The sequence below is a fragment of the Ursus americanus genome, chromosome 8 (genome assembly GCF_024610735.1).
Source record: "Ursus americanus isolate L20-20 chromosome 8, mUrsAme1.1.p, whole genome shotgun sequence".
Taxonomy (NCBI): Eukaryota; Metazoa; Chordata; class Mammalia; order Carnivora; family Ursidae; genus Ursus; species Ursus americanus.
In genome coordinates, this window is record NC_142134.1 from 29247501 (window position 1) to 29273541 (window position 26041).

The 26041-nt window shown below is 38.6% G+C and overlaps 1 protein-coding gene and 1 long non-coding RNA gene across 4 annotated transcripts in view; one reads left to right on the forward strand and one right to left on the reverse strand.

The window, feature by feature from the left end:
* Positions 1–9071, reverse strand: part of LOC123786908 (uncharacterized) — an 11134-nt gene extending 2063 nt beyond the window's left edge. Inside the window, exons 1-5 of one of the 3 annotated variants that reach the window (XR_015725450.1) lie at positions 8777–8883; positions 6460–6708; positions 3589–4769; positions 3098–3276; positions 1–1386 (exon numbers count right to left, since the gene is read on the reverse strand). The exon at positions 1–1386 is cut by the window's left edge and continues 2063 nt beyond it. This is a non-coding gene — a long non-coding RNA (uncharacterized LOC123786908). Of the gene's footprint in view, positions 1387–3097; positions 4770–6459; positions 6709–8776; positions 8884–8967 lie in introns of those variants that run through there. The other 2 variants (XR_015725451.1, XR_006778072.2) reach the window with 2 other exon arrangements.
* Positions 8598–26041, forward strand: GRSF1 (G-rich RNA sequence binding factor 1). Its single transcript, XM_045789235.2, has 10 exons — positions 8598–9039; positions 11506–11662; positions 13098–13253; positions 13655–13798; positions 14464–14599; positions 16876–17060; positions 18066–18187; positions 19306–19441; positions 19791–19866; positions 21213–26041. The coding sequence occupies exons 1-9, from the start codon at positions 8686–8688 to the stop codon at positions 19838–19840; spliced, it is 1440 nt and encodes a 479-aa protein (XP_045645191.1). The 5' UTR covers positions 8598–8685; the 3' UTR covers positions 19841–19866; positions 21213–26041.

The window sequence follows — 26041 nt, forward strand, 5'->3', positions numbered from 1 at the left end:
TTTACTTGGCAGCCTGTGTCCAGGGCTGCCATAAGGCTTAATAGAGGACATTTTCAGGAAAGTAAGATTTCTATTATCAATCCAAATAGCTCTTGAAATTGTTCTTATGGTCTAGACACTCATTTTTAATCCTGTGAATTATTGCATTAGCTCCATAACTACCTCTGGTCTCTTCTTCTCCTCCAAACTATGGTCAGATTCCAATTTCTAAATGTAAATGTGCTTGTATCGCTTTCCTATTTCAATGGGCACTCCATTATCTTCCATAAAAAGTTTAAGTTCCATACAATGTATGTATAAGGCTTTTTAATGACCTGATTTCTATTAGTCTTTTCAAAATTCCCAATATGTCAATATTGCTACCACAAACCGTTTGCAATTCCTTGAATTCTCTAAGTCCTCTTATGCCTCTGCAGTTATATAAAAACTGTTCCCTCTGCCTAGGACAGCATTCCCTTCTTCATTTTGCTAATCTTTATTGAGTCCTTCAAGATCCAACTTTGGCGTCAACTCTCTTGAAATAGTCTTTGATTCAAAAAGAGTGTAAGAGATCCTTCTTTTGAAGTCCAATGGTATCCAGAAATACCTCTAGTATAGTAGTAATTGCAATGTGTTGCTACTGATTTTCTTATCCATTTTCCTTACTAAAATGTAAGAGCCTTGAAAGTAGGGATTATTTTCATTATATATTTCTCAGTGTCTAGTACAAAGAATGCATTAGTAAATATTTCCAAAAATAATGACTCTCAGAATAGAGGGCTCCTAATTCCATGCTCTTACCAAAACATAAGGTCAGATTCATGGTCAACATTCCAGATAACTGTTACCAACAGAAACTGTTATGAGTGAGGGAAAAAAAACCCCAAACTGTAGGGTAATATCTCAAAAGGGCCAGACCACATTGGGTGAGGGGACACTACTGAAACACAGTCCATCATACAAATTCCGAATGGAGAAGAGACCTAGAAGCTCACAGAGATGTCCATGAGGTTGCAAGAAGGAGCACAGAATATAAGTGGAGCTGGGTGGGATGTGGAAATGCAATTTTGTGCTTTTCTAGGGATAATTCTTGGGATAGTTTAAATGCCCTACTATGCCATGTTCTTATCTGAAGGAAAAAAACCTAGAAGCAGGCATCATAGATTGCAGTTAACCTTTTTTTCCTTGAAATCTTGAGGGCTAATTTGTGATTACAGTAGTAGGTAGAGTAATTAATTTTGTACAAGTGAAGTATGACAAGTAATCATAATAGAATTATATACTATATATATATTTCCCATGCCACCCTACAAATGATAATGGTATTATATTTACTTACGTGACCTCAACATGGCACCATATGCATACTTCCAGTAGCCTCTGGTGAATGTTTGTAGTAAATGGATTCTACAAACAGTCAAATTAAAAATACATATGAAGATCATTAGAAAACATAGGTTCTTTTATTTAAAAATGTCCTATCCGATGTCCAGTTTACCACTGGCTTTTTTTCATTTTTGTTACTTTTTGGCCAAATAGAAGTGTTATTTATAAAACCAGCACTATATCCCTTAATCCATACACATCTGTATATACATATGTATGTGGATATAAATAAAAATAGTCTACTGATTTTAATTTGATAAACATTTATCGAATACTGATCATGAGCAAAAAACTGTAGGTATGTTATTTACCTATATGTGTTTTATACACACACACACACACACACACATATATATATATACATATATATATATATATATATATATATATCATACATATAGGTAGGTAGATATATATCTATATTTATATATCATATAGATAGGTAGGTAGATATAAAGATTTTATTATGATACAGAGCCTTGTTTTAAAGACTAAATATGGTAGGGGCGCCAGGGTGGCTCAGTTGTTAAGTGTCTGCCTTCGGCTCAGGATGTGATTCCAGGGTCCTGGGATCGAGCCCCGCATCGGGCTCCCTGCTCTGCTGGGAGCCTGCTTCTTCCTCTCCCACTCCCCCTGCTTGTGTTCCCTCTCTCGCTGGCTGTCTCTCTGTCAAATAATTAAATAAAATCTTAAAAAAAAAATAAAGACTAAATATGGTATATACTTCCAAGATCTTTTTACAGTGATGATTATCATTCCCATGACGTCCTTCAGACCAGTAGGGTATTTCCTAGACTCTAAGATGTGCTTGAACAGCCCTCTTACAGTTTAACCTTTGGCTTTTTGTTTTCTAATTCCACAGAGCTTGTTCCAAGGGAAATTTATTTTCCCAGGGAGGAAGCTGACTTAAACCCTTAGATACGAGTGGTGCAGCCACAGTGCAAAACAGTATGGAGGCTCCTCAAAAATTTAGAAATAGAATACCATATGATCTAGTAATTCTACTACTAGTTATTTACTCAAAGAAAATGAATACACTAATTTGAAAAGATATATGCACTAAGCGTCCCCTATGTTTATTGCAGCATTATATACAATAACTGAGATATGGAAACAGCCCAAGTGCCCATCAATAGATGAATAGATAGATGTGGTGAATATACACAATGGAATATTACTCAGCCATAGAAAAGAATGAAATCTTGCCATCTGCAACAATGTGGATGGATCTGGAGGGTATAATGCTAAGTGAAATAAGTCAGTCAGAGAAAGACAAATACCATATGCTTTCACTCATATGTGGAATTTAAGAAACAAAACAAATGAACAAATTTAAAAGGAGGCAAACAAAAAACAGACTCTTAATTATAGAGAACAGACTGATGGTTACCAGAGAGGAGGTGGGCCAGGGAAGTAGGTGAAATAGGTGAAGGGGATTAAAAGTACACTTATTGTGATGAGCACTGAGTAATGTGCAGAATTGTTGAATCATTATATTATACACCTGGAACTAATATAACACTGTATGTTAACTATACTGGAATTTAAAAAATAAACAAATTTTAAATATTAAATTAAATTTTATTTAATTTTAAATATTTAATTTATTTAATATTAAATTATTAAATTTTAAAAATTAAATAAATATTAAAGTGGTTTTATGTCAATTACATTTCAATTAAAAACAAATAAATACTGGGGTAGAATCGGAGGAAAGAAACAATTGAAATACCTTTAAATTTCCTTTAAACAGTACCTAAGGGGCGCCTGGGTGGCTCAGTCGGTTAAGCGTCTGCCTTCGGCTCAGGTCATGATCCCAGGGTCCTGGAATCAAGCCCTGCATCAGGTTCGTACTCAGAGGGGAGTCTGCTTCTCCTTCTTCTGCTCCTGCTCCCCCTGCTTGGGCTCTCTCTGTCAAATAAATAAATAAAGTCTTTAAAAGCAACAACAAAAAACAGTACCTAAGAAAATGAACACACACCACTTATCAGGTTCTTCGTAAGTGCCAGATACCTCACAACTCTTTCTGGTAGTTAATATTATCTTTATTTTTATAATTTAGGAGAGCAAAGCTAAAAGATTGAATAATGACCCGTTACACAGCTTGACAATGAGCTAGTCAGAATTTTTTGAGAATGTAACTCTACAGTTTTGTCTTTCCTAAATTAGCTATGTTGTTAAAGAGGGAAACATTATTCTCCCAAATATCATAGCTGATTTCACCTTTTCCTTTTATGCCTTCACTTTTCCCACGTCCTTTGTTTCTTGTGACAAGGATCTCATTTGTCTCTTGCATTTCCTTTTCCTTTAGCTCTTAATTTAGGAATACACTGGCTTAAGAAAACCCTTTCTTAGCAGGTGGAAAACTCGTCAAAATCCCAAGTACAGCGGAATTGCCAAATTTAGAAGTGAGGAAACTGCACCGACCATCTCTGAAAGGACACACAAAGAACAGTACCTTTGAGGAGAACTGGATGACTAGAGGACAGTAGATAGAGGCAAACCTTACTCTGTGTGTGCATGTGTGTATGTATAATCTTGCATGGCCCGACTTTTTTTTTTAACACTATGTTCATGTATTCCCTATTTTATTTTGTTTTTAAAGATTTTATTTATTTGAGAGAAAGTACGCCAGTGGGGAGGAGTAGAGGGGGAGGGAGAGGGAAAAAGCACCCAAAGCTGACTCCACACTGACTAGGGAGCCCTATGACCACAGGATCATGACCTGAGCCAAAGAGTCAGACACTTAATCTAGTGAGCCAGCCAGGCGCCCCCATGAATTACCTATTTTAAAGAGATTTTATTCAGAATGCTGCCTTGGTTATTTTGCATCTTGTGTGTCAGCTGATGTTCAGAGACTTGGGCTCTGGTTGCCCCCTAGCTTCTGCCCTCCTAGGAAAAGCTAGTTGATGTGATTATTTTTCATTAGCTGACTAGTAAAAACCACTAATACCTTATTTTTATAAATATGGCCAGAGGACGCTCCAGCCTATCATCACGCTTTCTAAATATCCTCAGTGTGAGCTTTACACAGTAGTACCATCTCAGCATTCAGAAGATTCAGTTTTGTGACCGTCTGATCTATCTGGATAAATCAGTTCCCTGTAATAACTGTGTTGGATAATGTGTTCTGAGAATTCCCTTGGGAATAGAGTTCCTATTTCCAGTCATATTTGCTATGGGAAAAATGGGCTATTATTAATATAAATAATGTTTTAATTTATATTTATATTACTATTTCTTGACAGTATATTTCATTTAAATAACTAATCAGCTACTCTCTTTCTTAACTTCAAAAAGCAATTTTAACAAGTGAAGAAGCTAGAGTATTTAGAACTTTATTCATGTGTCCATCATAAACAGGTACATTTTATTCCTTCGCAGAATGATTTTCCAAATGCAATCTGTGGGAGAGACAAAAAAATTGGTTAGCATGGACTTGTCAGTAGTGACTATAGGTCAATTGACAAAGCTAACCTAAGAAACACATCACTGCAGCAGAAAACAAATCTTTGAGTTTGTGGTTCCAGTGGATCAATTTTCCTTGTCAGATAAAAGAATAAAGCAGTTGTAGTGGTGATAAAATGCACTTCTTTGTCTTTCCTTGGAAGTAACTTTCTTGAAGTTCTCTTGCATCTACTCAATGTAATAAATTTCTTCCTTTAATCTTGGATGATGAATAGCACCTTAATCACGGGTTACACAAATGGGCACCATTTCTTTATGGTACTTCACTTCCATTCCTTTTCCTTTTGCCACCCTAGGTTTATTGACATCCATGGTTCATGATTTTTTTGTTCCTTTCAAATGCAAAGAAGGCTGTGGGGTAGGACTTTTAAGATTAACTCAACTTCATTGCATATCAGAAGAAAAGTATGTTCACCTCCAAGAATTGAGGGGCACTGACAATAAAATGTGTTCCTTCATTTATTTCTTAGTAATCAGAACAATCATCCCCTTCCAGGTTCTCTCCCAGCTAACAATAATGTGCTCTTTAGAGCTAAGAGGACTTCTTTTGAAAATTCTTTCCTAGCAATGGAAGGCAATAGTTTTTCTCAGTCCTTCTCCTTACTCTCTCCCAAAGCTAGAGTGTTTCTTTCCACCAATTTAGACTAGCTATACCTCATACATTCTTGTCAGAGAAGTAGGTTAACATTGTTAGTGCTACTCTGTATATAGTACTGTAATAAGTGCTAAATGACAATACCAGAAGAATAATACGCTTTATGATTAATTAGAGAATGTGCAGAGCTCTCTCCCATATAAAGCTAATCTCTGTACCTGAGCTTTGATGCCTATCCTCTTTCACCCTTCTAGGAACCCACATACCAGTTATACCTATTTTCTCATTACTCAATTAAATCCTTAGCAATTGAATCTTTTCCCAGCATCATTTCAACATGGTCTAATCTAATCCAATTTAATTCAAACAAGAAAAACAAGACCCACTTTTGACCTATACTTCCTTTACTGCCTTCTCCCTTTCTCACCTACAAAATCAAACTTATTTTGTACTTTAATCTCCATTTCCTCATCCCTGCTTTATTCCGGCCTCTGCTATCACTACCCCCAAACAACGGTAGACAAGATGACTGAAGACTTCCCGTATCACTAAATCCAGGACACTTTTTCTTGTTCTCATCTCACTTGACAAGTAACTAACAATCTTAGTAAGGACTTGACACTGTTAAATACTCCCTACTTACTTCCAGAGAAACACTGCTGGCTTTCCTTAATTTGCTCTTAATTCTCTCACTGCTCCTTCTCTCCTTGCAAATTTGTTTTCCTCTACAGGGCATTCACTGTTGTAGTACCTTACTTGTTTCTAGGCCTTCTCACTCTAACCTTGGTCCTAGCAATCTCATCCAAACCAGCAGCTTCACTTATACTGACAATTCCTAAACGAATATTTCTAGGACAGTCTTCTCCGGCTTAACAGAAATAGGGTTGATTTGCTTCCAATATTTCTACATTGATTTCTAAACTTTCCCAGGGATGAAAAGTTGTCCCCATCCACCTCTCCCAGCTCCAGTAATGACACAATTACAGAAAACACCCCCTCTCTAATCTAGCCTCAAATCCTGTTGATTTTACCTCTTAAAATCTCAATCTTCCTTCTTCATCTCCATTGTGACCACTCTTGTCAACAGTCTCTTAATGTAAATTTTTGGTCCAAAAGTCTTTTTAGGGGCGCCTGGGTGGCTCAGTTGTTAAGCGTCTGCCTTTGGCTCAGGCCGTGATCCTGGCATTCTGGGATCGAGCCCCACATCAGGCTCGTCCATTGGGAGCCTGCTTCCTCTTCCACTCCCCCTGCTTGTGTTCCCTCTCTCGCTGGCTGTCTCTCTGTCAAATAAATAAACAAAATCTTAAAAAAAAAAAAACAAAACCAAAAGTCTTTTTATTTCCATAATAAAAGTTTAGCACTAAAGAGGGCTATACTTATTTGGGTTAAAATAATATTTAATTTGGGGCGCCTGGGTGGCGCAGTCGTTAAGCGGCTGCCTTCGGCTCAGGGCGTGATCCCAGCATTCTGGGATCGAGCCCCACATCAGGCTCCTCTGCTGGGAGCCTGCTTCTTCCTCTCCCACTCCCCCTGCTTGTGTTCCCTCTCTCGCTGGCTGTCTCTCTCTGTCAAATAAATAAATAAAATCTTTAAAAGAAAAAAATATTTAATTCAACGTTTAAAACTGGTGTTCCGTAAGTCATTAGTTTCAATTTAAAAAGCTTGTTATTCTCTTTCTATGATCTATACATAAATAAATCTAAACATCACTTTGATATTTGGTCGGTAAGCCTATTATTATACCCCCGACTGCACAGGGCATAGCACCATGCCTGGACCACAAAAAGCACTTAATAAATGTTAGATAAATGAATAATTGTTCAAAATTAGTTTCTTTTCTCCCTTATATTCTCCCAATTTCCTTTAAGTAAAAATTGAGACTTTCTATTTTAATACTTTGGTGTTACTCCTTATTATAATCTGCAAGATTTCATTCTATGTATTTAGGTTGCGAATCCATTCAGATTTGCATACTATGAATGAAGGCTTCCGCTATTAAGAAAATGAAGGCAAGAGTAAATATGGGCAGAATCCCTAACATGTTGACGGATTATGATTTATAGTGATAATCTGTTATGATGGGCTAACCCATTTTCCTGCTTGAAAGGGAAATTTAAGAAAAAAAATCTCCAGGATTCCTAAATCTTGCAGATGAGGAAGCCCCTTCTTTGGTCCTCCAAATCCATAGAAACAAGCCAATCAGATTTTTTCCTTTTCTTTGCTTTTTTGGTGGGGAAAGGGTTTTCTGGGAAATACTGAACTTTCCTTTTCTTAAACGTAGGCCAGAGTAAACAACTTCAACTTAAACACAATTTTCTTGAATACTTCAAAACAGCTAAATCAAGTCATCTTGTGGCTTTTTTTTTTAAGTCCTTATCACTTTAAAATGACACTGAAAGGGTGACTGACATGATCTTCGGGGTTTGCTTTAAAATATTCCAGCAAAGAAAAAAACTGTTTGCGGGGTGGTGGTGGAGACAGAACAAGATTGAAGAAAGAAAAAATAATTTCTGAAATTCTGGAAGTTCATTATACTTTGAGATTTTCCTGAATAAAAACTTTTAAATTTTTCAGATTTTTCTATTTTTTAACTCTCAGTACTCCCTATTACTCTGAGGTGGGTCCTGGTCTCAGGATGGAGAAAATTGTACAACCAGTCCTTTTGCAAACGTCTGCCAGTCCACTGGTGAACACACCAACTTATTAGAGGAGGCTTTATTTTTGCTATATTATTATCGGCATATAAATATCTATATATTTCATTTTAAAACAAAGAAAGTTGGCCTTCCACACAGATCCCAAATTCGGGGGTACTAAACGTCCTCCGATATTATCCCAACCTCTTTACAACCAGAGTACTCCCTTTCCTTTCAGAAACGGCCCTTTTGCCCCTCACGTCAAGCGTTCGGGGGGACAGTGCGGGGCGTCGCTAAACCGGCGTTCCACGTCTTGGCCCACCCCAGAGCAAGAGGGACCTCGCTTCGTCCTCCTCGGGCCTCAGTTTCCAATCAGGGACAGAGGAGCGGGGCGCTAGTACCCGGGTCCCCACGGCCCCTCCCGGCCTGCCGGCAGCCCCGCCCCGAGGGCGGAGACCGGGCGGAGCAGCGCGCTCTCCTCCGCCTCCTCCCGACTCGCTGCTGCCCCGGGTGCCGGCGGCGCATGTGCCTGGCGCCCCCTCCCCGGCCCTGGATTCCACTCCCCCTCCGCTCGCGCTGCAGCCGCAGCCGCCTCCAGGCCCCGCGCCGCCTCCGGAGTCCATGGCCGGGACCCGCTGGGTGCTCGGGGCGCTGCTCCGGGGCTGCGGCTGCAACTGCAGCAGCTGCCGGCGCACCGGCGCCGCCTGCCTGCCTTTTTACTCCGCCGCCGGCTCCTTCCCCTCGGGTGTCTCGGGGCGTCGCCGCCTGCTGCTGCTGCTCGGGGCCGCTGCGGCCGCCGCCTCTCACACGCGGGGCCTCCAGACCGGGCCTGCGTCCGCCGGGAGGCTGGCGGGGCCTCCTCCCGCGGCCGCCTCTGCCGCCGCCGCGGCCGCGGCTTCTTACCCGGCCCTGCGTGCCCCTCTGCTACCGCAGTCGCTGGCGGCGGCCGCGGACCCGGCGCGGAGCTACAGCCAGGTACGTGGGCGCCGCGAGGGTCCGCGCGCAGGACCCTTCCCCGGTCGCGCGCGCGCGCTTCCGCGCCCCTCCGCGTGCGCCTCGCGTGCACGCCCGGGGATCCGCGGCACGCGCCGCACAGCCTCCCCCGCCTCCCCCCTCCCCCCGCCCTCCCAGTCCTCCTATTGGGCCCCAGAACAAGGGACGCTCTCCCAGGCCTTGGGTTTTCTCCTTGTTTTGTTCTCTCGAGTCTCTGGTCGGTTGGGCAGTGTAAGTGTGGCTAGGGGTGAATGTTGAGGCCTTGTTTCCCGCCGGCCCATGGTAGGTTTTGTGAGGCTGTTGACGCCCCCACCCCGCATCCCTGTCGCTCTCCGCCCGCTGGTTGTGAAGTTGGGAGGCCGGACCCGCGGAGGGTTGGGAGTTTCCGTGCAGCCAGAGCACTAGGCCTAGGCGGCCCTGGCGCGCCTCGCAGCCTGCTGATGGGAAGGTTCCCGCGCAGAGTTACGTGGGCTGGGTTCCTGGGGAAGGAAGCTCGTCGCCAGCACTCCCCTCTCTCTTGTGCCCCTGGGGAAAGGCGGGCTGCCCCAGTTAACTGAAGGTCACCTCTGCACCTCCACCTCCTCTAGCAGAGGGACCTTTAGGACCAAGGGTCGTCGCCGACGGGGAGGACGGTGTGGAGACTGTGATGGGGGGGGGTGGCTAGAAGAGGGGACGCCTAGAGGTAAGGCCACGACTTGGGGACCCAGGAGTGAATCTATAGTGTTTTCTTTTTTTAGTCACCGTGTCCTTTAAGAACTCAGATTGCAAATATTTTGTGCCTTGTAGGAAGCTTTCTTTTCTGCTTGTTACGTGGTATCTGGGAAATATCAGCTCACGTTTTGACTACCCAGTTCCTGATATCTTGGATCATATTTATCTTAATTCAATTTGTGCTTCTCCTTGAACTTAGGGAAACTGGGAGGCTAATCAGCATGGCTTCTGTCTGCCAGTGGCTGAGCTAATTGATTTGAATCCTGGCCCAATACTTTGTGCTGCCCTTTTCGGTAAAAGCTTGTGATGCATGTGGAATTCTGGGAAAATGGGGAATGTTACCTTTATTAAAAAACACAAACTATCTCTAATAAGCCTTTATCGAACTAACTATTCTTCTTGATTTTTTTTCCTTTGAAATTGACTAATGATATCTGTTGAGCCTCTACTAGTGTTGCACACTGTGCTTACATTTATCATTGACTTCTTAAATTATATGTAAGTCTTCATGAAAATGATGGGAACCTACAAAGGAGTGAAGTATCTCTTTAGCAGGATAGATTGCAAGTCACTCGACTTAATGCCTGAGTTGTCTTTCCACATTGATAATTGTAGTGCTTGTTGCATTTTTATTAAGTGTGTATATGACATCTGCTAGAGGTTTACATTTATCATTGACTCCTTCTAGGTAGACTTATGTCTTACTGTAAACCGTGGGGATGGTACAAAAGAATCTCTTTCTTTAGTCCGGTAGAGTGCAAGTCTTAAAACATCAGTTGTCATTCCTGGTTATGGTTGTAGTGCTTACTGGAATCTTGTTAAATTCCAGTTTTTGCTTAGTCTTGTAAAATAAAGTTCTTTGGGTATGTCTCAGGCTCCCGTTTATGATCTTTCCCTTGTTCAGTTGGTCTGACTTACCAGTTGACAGATTACTCTTTCCAAGCATCCTGCTCTCTTAATTTTACCCACTGAAGTGTCTTTTATTAACTCTCTCTTGCCTACCGGGTTAGGGGGACACATTGAGCTTGACACTCCAGTCTCTCTGTTGTGTGGTAACCGAGTTCCTTTTGCCAGCTCATCTTCTTTGGCTCCTAATTGTACCCTGCAGTTTAGCCAAATGGGATTATTGCTGTTTTGCAAATGGGCTTTTGTTCATACCGCTTCTTCCCCTCACCTCTCAAACTGGAATGCCCAATCCTGTATATATTGCTGTCAAAATTCTATGCTTCCTTTGAGGCCATCTCTATTATCTCTTGATTCTTCTGTTAGTGTTCTGTTTTGAAGTCCTATAATAATCTTGTATCTTAATTGTAGCACATAAAGCATTCTGTCTTGTAATGCTTGTCTTAGTCTAGATGGTAAGCTCTTTGAGATGAGAGCCTAACATGGCACACGGTGAGTAGGAAGCACCCAGATATGTCAAATTGAAGGGACCCTTCTTGTTCTGCTTTAACTAAAACACTGTTATTGGGTGTAATTTGGGACTGATGAATTTAAGAACAAGCTCTGAATAAAATTTATGTCCTGCCAAACCATTGGGATATACCTGCTTGTTGCTTTAGAATGTACAATTTAAGCCAAAAAAGGATGAGTTAGATTTGTGAAGTTTATTTCTTGCCTCTGAAATAGTAACTGTCTCCTAAGAATAACATCCAGAGCATTGGTTTGCAGAAATGAACATTTTCTAAGTAAGGTTGTCAAAGAAGTATTTTTACATTTCTTCACTTCTCTTGGAAGGAGTCCAAAACTACCTACCTGGAAGACCTTCCACCTCTCCCTGAGTATGAATTGGCTTCGTCCAAGTTAGGAGAAGAAGTGGATGATGTTTATCTCATTCGAGCTCAAGGATTGCCGTGGTCATGCACTATAGAAGACGTGGTTAACTTTTTCTCAGGTATATCTTATTTATGTTTGAAATAATGTAATTTTGTTTGAGTACAAGGTAGTCTCACAAAAACCAAGTTAAGCGATAGTGTAGACATCCTATTTGCTGGTTAGGAATTGTCTAGTTCGACTGATTACATTTGCATACCAAGTGACACCTTGTGTGTACCATTTGTGGCATATACCAGGTGTAAAGACTTTAAATGCAACCAAAAAATGTAATGTTAAAACTACATGGTAGAAGCCAGTTTTCTCTGAAGTTTTAGTAGGTACTTACCAAAAAGCAAAACTAGTTAAGTGTAGCTCTTTATGTAATATACACATTTAGAATACAAGAGTGCTTAGTGTCAAGTGATATAATTTCCTTAAAAACATTTTTGGAATGTTTACATACCTGTGATTAGTTTTTAAGCTCTTATCTGCCTGTGATTTTTAATTTTCCTCTTAAAAAGCTTTTAGAAAGGGGGCGCCTGAGTGACTCAATCGGTTATGCGTCCGACTTGATTTCAGCTCAGGTCATGATCTCAGGGTCCTGGCTCCATGCTCAGTGGGGAGTCTGCCTGAGGATTTTCTCCCTCTGCTTTCCCCAACTGGTGCTTTCTCTCTCTTAAATAAATAAAATCTTTAAAAACAGGGGGGTTATTTTTTTAAGAAAGAGTTTATTCATTTATTTGAGAGAGAGCGAGAGTGAGCTAGCATGAGCCCGGGGAGGGGCAGAGGGAGAAGCAGACTTCCCACTGAGCACAGAGCCCTGCTCCAGGGTTCTATCTCAGGACACTTAGATCATGACCTGAGCCGAAGTTAGATGCTTAACTGAGCCACCCAGGTCCCCCCGCTACAAAAGGCTTTTTGAGGATGCCATCTTAAATGTTGTAAAATGATGTAATAATATATTGAGTTCCTTGATGTGCATAGCATTGTATGGGTCAAGTATTTTATGAAGCCACTTACATCTTCAACTCACTGCCATTAAACAAATGCAGTATAGGGATCTTGGTAATAAAAAGGGGGCAAAGTTCAATTATGGTATCAAAATTGTTCTTATAGGATTTATTTTAAAGTTCCTATAGTTGGGATTATAACAAAAGAAAACACTTATGTATAAACTTAAGCATATTTTAATTCTTTATGATTTGAAACTGATTGTAGGAGCATTGGGAAGGACGTAATATATTTTGTGTTGAGCCTGTTTGCTATTTTAATAATCAGGAGATCATAAGCTTATCTGCTAAGGTTTGCTATCTTTTTCAGGTGGAACATTTTATAGACTACCATCTCATTAGCATTTGGATGCCTTCAGTGATGGGGTTTTCTATAAGGAATATGATAGACATTATGGTTCATGTTTTGTTTTGTTGTTGGAATTGGAAGATCGCATTCTAGTGACTTTTATAATTGAGCTAAAAGTTTGATTTCTGATTTTGATTTTACTCCCATACTTTCAGACTGCAGAATCCGCAATGGTGAGAATGGAATACACTTCCTCTTAAATAGAGATGGGAAACGAAGGGGTGATGCCTTAATTGAAATGGAGTCAGAGCAGGATGTTCAAAAAGCCTTAGAAAAGCATCGCATGTACATGGGACAACGATATGTGGAAGGTACGTGAAGTCATGTTCTGGCTTTTTGTGAACTTAGCCTGTACTTTCTAAGGCAGTTTCATTTAGTCCTCAGCAATAATGAAGGAGATCGGTATTATGAATACACCCTTTTATAGGGTATGAAATGAAACACAGAGAGAAGCTCAGTTTCTTATCTATAAAATGAGGATGTTGACCAAGTTTACCTTACAAGTTGGGAATGTTTAAGTAAGTCACAGCTTGCACATAGTAGATATTCAGTAAATGTCATTTGTTATTTTCTCCAGAGAAGTACATAAAGATTAAAATACTAGTTTTTACATTCTTGGATAACCCAGTAAGTATGTTTTTTTTTTTTTTTTTTTTTTAGTGTCTTCTTTTGCTGTGTAGATTTGCATACTTTTTGTGCTTTTTCTTTGCAGTGTATGAGATAAACAATGAAGATGTGGATGCCTTAATGAAGAGCCTGCAGGTCAAATCTTCACCTGTGGTAAATGATGGCGTGGTTCGTCTGAGAGGACTTCCTTATAGTTGCAATGAGAAAGACATTGTAGACTTCTTTGCAGGTGCTTTTCACTTATATCATGTTTGGGGTCTCATTTTTTTTTCCTTATTGTCTCCTTTTATATCTTAGATGAACCTTTTCCTAGGTAACTGCATGCAGTTGTATTAGGTTCTTTAGGGGAGAACTCTCCACTTGGGTTACCAATGTTTATAGATTATGTAAATGTTTTGACCTATTATGCTGATCTTTGGAGGATGTCACATTTCAGAATTATTTCATGCAGGTTTATTTTACTGTTGAGGAAGATAACCTCATGTAAGAGTGGCCATATTTGTCTAAGACAGTAACAATTTATATCATTTAAGAGCATTATCATCTAATTCTTAGCTGTAAAAAAACGTACCAGACTAGCGATGTTAGTCTAAATTCCCATTTCCCCTACTACATAATTAAGGGCAAAAAAAAAAAAAAGAAAAAAGATTGTGTGTTTTAGATGGACTGCATGAGTCAAATATTCTGGAAATATAGATGTGTAGGTGTTACTAGCTTTGCTGCATAATAATTTTCTTCCTTAGGTATGTATCCAGCTTAGAGACTAGCAAAACAGGCCTAAGATTTGACTAATAAAATAAAAAAAATTACTAGTATGTGAATGAATGTATTAATCCTAAGGATAAAAAAGACTCCTGTTAGCACTAATTTGTAATAATTTTTTTTGTGTCCTAGGACTAAATATAGTAGACATCACTTTTGTCATGGATTACAGAGGAAGAAGAAAAACAGGAGAAGCCTATGTGCAGTTTGAAGAACCAGAAATGGCCAACCAAGCCCTATTGAAACACAGGGAAGAAATTGGTAACCGGTGAGTGAAGCAGATTCTAGTAATGCTCAGGTATCATACGTTGGGTCATTTTGATGAGTGCACTGTAGTAGAACTGTAATTATCTAAACATAGAAAAGCAGAGAGAATGGCATGATGATCTGTCAAATGCTCATCACTTAGTATTAACAGGTTATTAACATTTGTTATATTTGCTGCATCTTTAAAAAACATTTTCTTATGTGATCCTAATATCATCACGTCTAACAAAATTAGCAGTAATTTATTATCTAATGCCAGTCCATAGTCACGCTTTCCCAATTATAACAAAATTGTCTTTTCAGAGTTGTGTTGTTGCTGTTGTTGTTGTTTTAATTTATTTGAGAGAGAGCGCGCAAGAGAGAGCACTGAGCTGGGAGGAAAGGGAGAAGCAGACTCCCCACGAGCAAGAAGCCTGATGCAGGGCTCGATCCAGGCTCCTGGGACCATGACCTGAGCCGAAGGCAGGCACTCAACTCACTGAGCCACCCAGGCACCCCTCAAGAGTTTTGTTGTTGTTTTTTTCTTTTTCTTTTGGTACCAGAATCTAGATATGGTCCACACGTGGCATTTGATTTTTTTTTTTTTAAAGATTTCATCCATTTACTTGACAGAGATAGAGACAGCCAGCGAGAGAGGGAACAGAAGCAGGGGGAGTGGGAGAGGAAGAAGCAGGCTCATAGCGGAGGAGCCTGATGTGGGGCTCGATCCCATAACGCCGGGATCATGCCCTGAGGCGAAGGCAGACGCTTAACCGCTGTGCCACCCAGGCGCCCCCCCCCTTTTTTTTTTTTAAAGAATGTATTTATTTAGTTGATAGACAGTCTGGAGAGGAAACACGCAGAGGGAGTGGGAGAAGCAGGCTCCCCGCTGAGCAGGGAGCCTGATGCGGGGCTCAATCCCAGGACCCCAGGATCATGACCTGAGCCCAAGGCAGACGCTCAATGACTAAGCCACCCAGGCACCCCGCCATTTGATTGTTATATCTACAGTTCTCTTAAACTAGAGCAAGTCCCCTTCTCCTTTATATTTTTATTCCCTTCCCCTTTTTAAATGCAATTAATTTTTGAGGAAATTGAGTCAGTCATCCTGTACAGTGTCTCATGTTATATATTGATCTTATTGCTTCTTCATGGTGTCACTTTGTTCCTTTGTATCTTCTCTTATTTCCTGAAAACTGGAAGTTAAAGCTGAAGTCTTGAATTGATTCGGGTTAACATTTTGGTACGAATACACTATAGGTATCGCGGTGTACTGCATATCACATCACATTGGATGCATGTAGTGTTGGATGGGTTCATTTGTGTCAAATTTGGAGGAGTATTTAAAAGTGTCAGTTTTAGATTGCTGTTTTGCTGCTTTCTGGCTGTTTTACTTGGCTCCTTTGAAGTTTAAAAAAAATGAAAAGCCACTTTAAAGCCATTTATTTCAGGATCTGTGTATAGAATTGATTCAGAGGTCTTCATTAAATTTTTTAAAAATAAAAATGTGTATGCAAAGCACCCTCTTCTCCCATTTTCTTTTAGTACTCTCACATTTTCTTATGTCTTAGAACAAACAGATCAGTGTTATGTTTTTATGTGGGAACGTTATGGCAGTGTATAAATCTCTTCAATAAATTAAGAAGTGGTATTTATCTAATCTTTATAGATCTATAAATAAAAATGATTTTTGCAATTCAGGCTTATAAACCTAATTTGGAAAAGCAGTTTTGAGAAAAAAGAAACTGGTTTCAGAAGCTATGATTTAATAGATAATCCCACTGCCAAGCAGATAGCAAGTCAGAATTGACATTTAGGTCATGAATTCTCATTGGCGTCTTGTTGAAGTTCTGGGGGATGTTAGCTCCTCATATACTCTGACTTTTAATATCTTACACAGATATCATTAATTTTCACAGAATTGACTTGGCAGGCTTTAAGAGATTGTTAACCAACTATAAAAAACAAAACCCTTCTTACCAGGTATTTTCATACACACAGTTAATCTTGGCATAGTTGTTTTCATGAAGTGAAACAGAATAGAAAATACTGTTAAAATGTATATGAAGAAAGCTGTTATCTTGGGCAGGGGTGTGGAGGAGAGTAAATCAGTGACATGTCTGTTGAGAGTACTTTTCATGGATTAGTATCTATATCTAGTCTTTTTCCCTCATCTTTTATCTTTGGACACTTGTGTTTTATAAGCTGTTGGAAATATTATATATACGTGTTTTATTTTAAATGACTTCAATGTAAAGTTACTTTGCGTTGTGTCTGTTCACTTTTGTTTTGATATAGGTATATAGAGATATTTCCAAGCAGAAGGAATGAAGTCCGAACACATGTTGGTTCTCATAAGGGAAAGAAAATGGCATCTTCTCCTACTGCTAAGTATATAACTGAGCCAGAAATGGTCTTTGAAGAACACGAAGTAAATGAGGATATTCGACCCATGACAGCTTTTGAAAGTGAGAAGGAAATAGGTAAGGACCTGCATCTTGTTGAGACTTATTGGATCTATTTTGTATGTTTTGATATTTAAAATATTTTTTTATGACCATGTTGTATGGAATTATTAGATTATAGGACCAGAAAATTGAGTTGGAAGATTTATTTGAGTGTAGAATGTACTTTGAATATATGCAGATGGCTTATTTCATAAAATTTCTTATAGAAGCATTTTTGTGGATTCTATATAAAAAGCTGGGTGGCACAAATATAATAAAAGAACGTAAAATGTCAACATTTAAACTAAGGTGAGAAAAGATGTAGTTAGAGAGCTGGAATGTTGACCAAGTAAGGAGTTCTGTTTGCCTCTGTATTTAATTATTCCTCTGATTCCTAACACAAAGTGACATGTGGAATTTTTGAAGTTTGATAAATCCTTTTTAAACTCATGCCATGGTGGGGTGCCTGGGCGGCTCAGTCAGTTGAACGGCAGACTCTTGATTTCTGCTCAGGTCGTGATCTGGGGGTCCTGGGATTGAGCCCTGGGTTGGGCTCCGAGCTCAGCAGGGAGTCTGCTTCGGGATTCTGTCTCCCTATCCCCCCACTCTCTCGTGGGTGCATGCTTTCTCTCTCTCTAATAAGTAAACTGTTAAACTCGTGCTGTGGCATTATCCCATTACCATATTTATTCTTTTTTTTTTTTTTTTTTTTTACGTGCATATAACCCAGGAAGTTTCTGTTGCCTTTTTTTCACTCATAATCATTTTTCCTTCTCTCTGTTCTTACAGAAAGATCTGTTTTTTTGTAATCTGGTAATGGTTTTAGGGACTAAATCTTCACTCTAAATCCTCATGGGTGTTCAAGTGATATTTGTTAGGTGGCAGAAATTTCAGAACATTTTTGCTTTTAAAATTAAAGCCCTTCTTCCTTACTGGAAGAAGAATTGAGGATTTTGACATAGCAGTCATACCTAATTATGATCTGTTAATAACTCTTGAAGCCCTTATGTTACTGACAGTGCTTCGTGTTCCACTTCTCAGAATTGCCTAAGGAGATGTCAGAAAAGCTTCCAGAGGCTGTTGATTTTGGAACTACATCTTCACTACATTTTGTCCACATGAGAGGATTGCCTTTCCAAGCTAATGCCCAAGACATTATAAACGTGTGTGGCAGTAAGATATCCAATCTCAATAGGTTTGAACAAAAATTCTAAAATTGAATTTATATAAACTTGGGAAAGATAAAGAAGAAAATATCCTATTTCTGAACGATTTTTGGACAGTAAGGTGGCATTTCCATTGTTGTGGAAGCCTGTTTTATTTTCTTCAGCTGAGAAGTGTGGGTTGTATTACATTTTAAGGTCAAATGTATAATAAGAGAATTTTGTAGGTAACAAATAATATGATGTAGCTTTAGTGTTCAAAGTAAAGTTTCGTTTTTCTCTAAGTTGGTTCAACTTACTCATTTTTGATTTTAGGAAACCGAGACTCAGGGAATTTGTCACAGGGCAGTTATATACTAAACAAGAATCCCAGTGCTCCTAGATGCTTAGAAGCTTGTAGGTTTCCTCATCAGCATTCCCTAGTTTTTGAGAAAGGAATTTTTAAAATATTTTTATTTTATAACATAATGTATGAAAACAAAGGGAAACAACAATAGCCGTATTGACTTCATGATCTGAAGACATATACTTAAGGTAGATCCAATCTAGAATCTTCAGTTAGTAGTGGGTCCTCAGAGTTGTTTTCGTTATTTCAAAAAGCCTGATAGGAATCCTGTCTTTAACCAGACAGAGGTCACGCAGTCTCATTAAAGCATTACATTCTGTTGCTCTGGTTTGCGATAACCGCTCAGTGGGGTAGCTGTGTCCACGTAGTGCTGGTAAGAAACTGACGAGCAGGTGCTGAGCTGATGTGAAGGGGACTTACTGAGAAGTGAGGGACGGACGCCCTTTAGAAACAGGGAAGGATGTGTGTGGGAGCAGTGATACACGTGGTCCTTGTTGGCGTAAGAAAGTTGGAGCACTCTAGGTGTATTATATATTGTAGAATTTTTTTTCTGTGAACAGATAGTTGAAATGTAACCTTGAGTTCTCAGAGGATCAGAAAAGCCAGAAGACATGGTAGATGCGTAACTACTTTGTTGCTTAAAAAAATTTTCTAAAAAAAATTTCTTGGGTGTATGAATCAGAGTCTGAAAGAAAACTGCAGAGCCTTAGACGGCTAGAAATTGGACCTACAACCATTATATTCCTTTTGGCTTCTTTTGTTTGTTGTTTAGTTCTTTGCTCCGCTGAAGCCTGTTAGAATCACCATGGAATACAGTTCTAATGGGAAGGCCACTGGAGAAGCTGACGTGCACTTCGATACCCATGAGGACGCTGTTGCGGCTATGCTCAAGGACCGGTCCCATGTTCGTAAGTGCTGCCTGTGGTTTTCATTGTCATTTTTGATGTCTGTCCTTGCCTTTCTCTGTTTTGGAGTTTGCCTAGACTTTTTCCTTGGGAAAACTGTGCTCTGTTAATATTAAATGTAAAAAAGACAAAACACTATATTGTAATGAAAAGCATTTGTTTGCTAATTGTCCTGCATGTTTCTATACAGAGGTAGGATTTTTTTTTCTTGTTTTTTAATTTTGTTTTTGTTTTTAATTAGGAAATGTAATGGACAAAGGGTTGAGTTGCTGTCTGAACTATGAGAAAATGACCATAGTATTATTTCTCCCTTTACAACTTCTCAAAATGAATCTTTTTTTGTCATTCTCAGACCATAGATATATTGAATTGTTCCTGAATTCGTGTCCAAAGGGAAAATAAGACTTCTAGGGACTCCAGATAATAAGGTAAATTTAAGAGGTACAATTGTGAGAATTATTTTCAATGGATAAATTAAGCATTAACTCACTAATTTGTGATATGGTGAAAACCATTCTTTTTTTTTTTTTTTAAAGATTTTATTTATTTATTAGAGAAGGTGTGCGCATGTACGCAGGGCAAGAAGCAGGAGAGGGAGAAGCAGACTGTGTTGAGCACACGGCCTGTTGCAGAGCTTGATCCCAGGACCCTGAGATCATGGCCTGAGCCCAAATCAAGAGTCGGATGCTCAGCCGACTGAGCCACCCAAGTGCCCCTTAATGATGATTAGGCCAATCATGATAACTGAAGCATCAAAACAGGGAATGAAAATCCCCTGGGAAGTAGGATTCATTATGATTGTCTAGTGGCTTTGGGTATTTTTCCCATATACAATCTTTCGGCATCATTTCCAATATTCATCCTGCTGTGTGTCTAAAAGTAATTTTTTTACCTTTAATATCTATAAATTATAATATACTGAAAATGTGCTTATATTAGCTTTTCTTCCTATAAAAATTAAACACATTTCCTTAGTTCTAAGATATTAAAATGTTTAAAATGATACATTTGAAATTAGGGTGTATCATTATTATCTACGCTTAATGTATCACTCTCCTTTCCTTAAAAAGTGTTATGAAAATAGTTGTCTGTCCTAGAAGTACATGATTTCATAGAGTTAACTTAACGTGTGACAGATCTACTAAATGTGTTGGTGTCCCCTCCCTTGACAAAATGTTATGTGGTATCTTTTATTTCCCCATAATATCTTTTAATGTATTATAATCATTTTCCTATTTGTAGTGGTGCATTTGAGATAGTTAACTGTAATGATTTCTTGGAAATACATGAGGTATTTCTTTACTGTAGTTTCATAGGCTATTTTTGGATATAAAGTCCCACGATCTTGTGATGTTAAATATTAGCTAAAATCTATGTAAAATATATTTTGTGCTCAACCCTGAAAATCTGTCTTCATACCAAGCTGTAAACACTAATGCCTAACTAATTTTCTTTACTGCAACTTAATGGATTTGTCACTAAACGGATTTGCACTAGATCAGAAAATAAAGTATTGGGGCGCTTGGGTGGCTCTTTCGGGTAAGTGTCCTACTCTTGATCTTAGCTCTGGTCTTGATCTCACAGTTGTGAGTTCAAGCCCCTTGTTGGGCTCCATGCTGGGCATGAAGCCTATTTTTAAAAAAAAGTATTAAATTTGTAATTCTAAATGATCTGGGAAAGGGTATGATACGGTAACACTTTTTCTTTTATTTATTTATTTTGCACCACCGTTTCATTTTGAGTAAATGTGCAACATTTTTCGTTTTATTTTCAGGATGAAGCAAGAAGCATTTCATTTGCACATCTTTCTTGGACATGGAATATAAAGTTCCAGTTTTGTAGCAGCAATTGCTAGAGAAAGAATTTGGGGGTTTTGGGTTAATTGCTTATAAGACAAATTACACAGTGGACTGTTCAGAAAGGAAAAGGAAAGATTCAGTTTGGCATTATGAAATAAACCACAAATTTAAATTTTTGTTTAATCTGTTCAAGATGTGATTTAAAAATCTGGTTTTTATTATATATGTTTAAACAGTTGGTTTTCATAGGAGATGTGTTACCCAATGAAAAGACTGCATATTTTTATTCAGCACTGTCCTTGAAAATCTTTCTCCCGTTTTACAAATGATCTGTTGGAGATTTTGTCTTTTTGCCTATGAATTAAGGCTCTGATATAAAACTTCTGTGGAGTGAAGTACTGACTTATTTTAACCAAATACTCACCAAAGCAAGGAAAGGTTTCAGACCTTTGCATCATTAAGGTTTGGCAGAGTGGTTTTAATTTTTGGTGTATTAGATTTCTTAGGTAGGGGTAGAAATTAAAAAAAAGAAAACAAAAAATATAAGTACCACAGGTTAGTGCGTGTAAATGACAACAGTTTGGCCGTTCTATGTCTTTAGAAATGTTTTGCCTTTCTAAGCCTTGTGCTAAAGGCATTTGACTTTTGTGCCTGTATCCTTAAGGAGAGAATTGTAGTCTCAACCTAAAAGTTCTCTGAACACTCACTCCCCAACTTTTTTCGATTGTGGGCAAACCTTGAGGGTGTTTGTTAGTCTCAAAACTGTGAAGTGACATGTCAAAACAGTCCTGACTGGTAAGGACATTAATGGCTTCACTTGAATTTAAACCAGCTCCTGAGAGGGAAAAAAAAAAAATCTGTCTCCTCATTTGCTTTCTCAGTGGGATAGCACATCCCATATTTTAGAACAAGTAGGGGTGCCTTGCTTAAATAAAAATAGCATTTACTGTATAACTGTGTGAAGGGTTTATGGATAAAGCTGTACTTCTGTCACATTGTGACAGTACCTTCTGCTTTAATATTAAACAGCTTGTTATTTAAATATTGGATCAAAATGGCTGGCTTCAAAATGTAGTCCTTAATAAACTAACTTGATGTGCACCTGTGTAGGAGAATCAAAGTCCTGTATACTTTCTTTGCCTTGTTCCTATTCTCAGGGTGACGACTGCCACATAGTTACCAGGAGATACAATTCTAGTTCTCAAAATTGAAATAGCCCAGATTTTTGAGAGGTGATATCTGGAAGAGAGATGACGTCTTCTCTCACTTAATACATAACCATCCTTGATTACCAGCTAAGATACGAAATCACTGTACTGTAAGTAGTCAATAAATGAAGGCTTGTTTCAGGCTGCAGATTACCTAAGAGTATTTATTTTGGAGTGGGTGTATCAACCAAATATATTTTTGTTACATCAAATCCTGGTATAGTATAAGAAGAAATTGTAATTTGTGTTTGTATTTTTATCATCGCATATGAACGTGACTTCATTACCCGTCTCAACATCTTCAGTATTACTACTTAAGTAGAAATGTGTTTTTATACGGCTGTGAGCACCAAGCTATCAGAAGTGGTGTCTGTAGCTGTGTGAGCTAATAGAATATGATCTTTTCTCTGTTTAGCAGTAGGTATCTAATTTGCTGTGGAAAAAATCTATACGGACTGTTGGGATTGGGGTTGGTGAGACATTAGTTCATTTGCAATTATTTTAAAGCTAATGAATTTCATTTGTACCTCTCTAGGAAAAGAATGAGAGCAGAAGCATTAAAATGTTATGTAGTGGGTAAGCATGAAGGGGGTGTGTGTCTTGCCCCACTAGTGGTTGAGTGCTCAGTACAAAAGGTGGCCATTCTTGGGAGGTCATCATATGAATTAATATACTTTACTCCTTCAGTAGGTTATAGCTCATAATTTAGGTTAGTGAATGAATGATTACTGAGAAGGCAAATGTAGCTACTGGAAGGAGAAGAAAAGCATAGAATAGATTAAAAGTAATCTTTTCTTTTCACCCAATCAAAAGACATATCTGTATCCCAAAATTTGACAAGCCTGGATTGTGTATTATCATTAGCTATCGAAAGAAGTAGTGATGGTGAATTTTGCTCTTGTGTTTAGGTCCTTTGTGTCTTTATAATCTCTGGTGATAAAGCTATAAAGAAAACAGCAGGTTTAGATACAGGTTACCCATCTTGCTGTGGCTAGGGACTTGAATTGTGGGGGGGAGCTCTGATAAGTAGCGTATAGATACCAACGACATTGCTGGAGATTGTGATCTGATTGGTACCCTCACTGATACCCAAGAACGAAGCAGAACCAGAGTGCTTGTCCGTCTGCCTGGGTGAATGAGGCTTCTGCCAGGTGAGAAGAGAGACTGAATCCACTGTGGAGTGGAAGGCTCTAAATCCTTCTCACTGTTTCTGTCGTGTGGGGAGGAGGAAGCAGGAGAAGGCCACTTACAGCCACATGCCATTTTGAGGCAATGGCCCTGCTTACCATTAGCATGCCCATTGGCGTCCTCTGCCATGAACAGTCCCTTAGCAGATTCTCATTTGGAGTTTTTTCTCTGGGTTATATCCTATGCATTTTATAATTGAAAACATTCCAAAGTTTTCAGATTTTCCCCTAAATTGTGTGAAAGCGTTCATATTCAATTGGCAGGACCTGTAGTATGGAGTAGAATGTTGGACCTCAGCGGTAAAGTAGAAGCAGCCCTAAGTTCCAGAGGCTTTGAGAAAATGCTGTCATGTAGTAGGAATACATTTTCCCTCAATTCAGATTAGAAAAGAATCTCTGAGGCTTGTAGGAAGGGAATAAAGCTGCTATAAACATTCATGTGTAGGTTTTTGTGTGTACATAAGATTTCAGCTCATTTGGGTAAATACCAAGGAGTATGATGGCTGGATCATATGGTAAGACTATGTTTAGTTTTGTAAGAAACTGCCAGACTCTTCCAAGGTAACTGTGTCATTTTGCATTCCCACTAGCCATGAATGAGAGTTCCTGCAGGAGTTCATCTTGTCAGCGTTGGGTGTTGTCAGTGTTTTGAATTTGAGCTATTGTAATAGGTGTTTACTGGTTATCTTGTTTAATTTTGCAATTCCATAATGACCTAAGATGGTGAACATCTTTTTTATGTATTTATTTGCATCTGCATATTGTCTCTGGTAGGAGGTCTGTTTAGATCTTTTGCCCAGTTATTTACTTAGGTGGTTTTCTTATTGAATTTTAGGACAGGGATAGAGGAAAGTTTAGTTTGGTGTTTAAACCTTGATGATATGAAAATAAATGGTGGGGTAATTTGTAAATTGTTTATATTTTATTTTTTGAACGAAATAAAATTCGAGAGATATGAAAGGGTATGTAGTGAAGTCTCCCTCCCATCCTATACTTGAGCAACGTAGTTCCCCTATCATCAGTTTCCAGCGTAAACTTCCAGTGATAGTTACTGTATAGATAAGCAAATATTTAATAGACTTCTTCATTTCTTTTTAAAATATAAATTATAACATACTATATACAGGCTGTTCTGTGCCATTTTTTTCCATTTAATACATCCCAAAGATCATTTTATATCCATATATAAAATCCTCTCATTTTTTAAGATGTACAGTATGGATGTACGTAATTTAACCTGTCCCTTACTGGTGAACAGGCCAATTGTTTCCAATCTTTTGCTATTGTAATGCTGAAATGAATTATCTTGTATAAATTTATGTCATTTTGTACATACATAAATTTCTCTAGGATAAATGGTCAGAGTATGTGCACTTGTAATTTATATCTAAAATTAAACTTCTATCAATAATTTGTTTTTTCTTAGTTTGCACCAGCAACACAAGTGCCCATTTTCCCATAGCCTCACTACCACAGCATATTAGCAATCTACTTGCCAATCTGACAGGTTTAAAAAACCCCGTCATGGTAGTCTCTTATGTGGGAGCATTTCATGTTCAGGACTTCTGGGATTTCCTTTTCTGTGAATTGTCTTCCTATCCTTTCCCCATTTTTCCCCTTCTTATTATCCCTGTCTACTTATCCTCCTCATATTAATCTTAAAGCAAATCCAAGACACAGCATCATTTTATCTGGATATATTTCAGTATACATCTCTTCTTTAAAAAGAACTTAAAAAAAACCACCACCATTCCTAAAAATACTAATTTTTTATCACAAATATCCATCTGAAAAGTAATTTTTTAGAAAAGTTTTATTTGATATAAACATACATATACCTGCACCTAGATTCTACAAGTAATATTTTGTCATATTTTCTTCATCATGTTGTATATGTGCATCCATCAATCTGTCTTTTTCTTTATAGATGTCAAAGTTGTAGACATACTTGGCTCTTAAGCTTTTTTTTTCTCCTGGAGGTAAAATTTACGGTGAACAAATGTTAAGTGTACCTACCACGTGATGAGTTTTAATGTACAGCTGTGTAACACCAACCTCTAGCAAGCTGTGGAACATTCCCATCGCATCAGAAAATTTCTTTACCCACTCAAGTCCTGCACCTCTCTCGTCCCTTCTCCCCATTAGAATTTTGTTTTTACTATAGGTTAGTTGACCTATTCTAGAACTTCATATAAATGGAATCATACAGTATGTATTCTTGTGTAAATTTTCATTCAGCATGTTTTGAGATTCATATGTATGTTTCAGCTCTTTGTTCCTTTTTCATTGCCGGGTAGTATTCCACTGTAGGAAAATACCACAGTTTAACCTTTCGCTTAGATGAACAACTGATGGACAATGGGCTGTTTCTAGTTTTTGGCTCTTATGAATAAAGTTGCTGTGAACATT

Coding starts and splice junctions, on each gene's coding strand:
- GRSF1 (XM_045789235.2), top strand. CDS start 8,686: ATGGCCGGGACCCGCTGGGTGCTCGGGGCGCTGCTCCGGGGCTGCGGC. Junction 18,188..19,305: donor ATGCCCAAGACATTATAAAC/GTGTGTGGCAGT, acceptor TTTGTTGTTTAG/TTCTTTGCTCCGCTGAAGCC. Junction 19,442..19,790: donor CAAGGACCGGTCCCATGTTC/GTAAGTGCTGCC, acceptor TGTCATTCTCAG/ACCATAGATATATTGAATTG.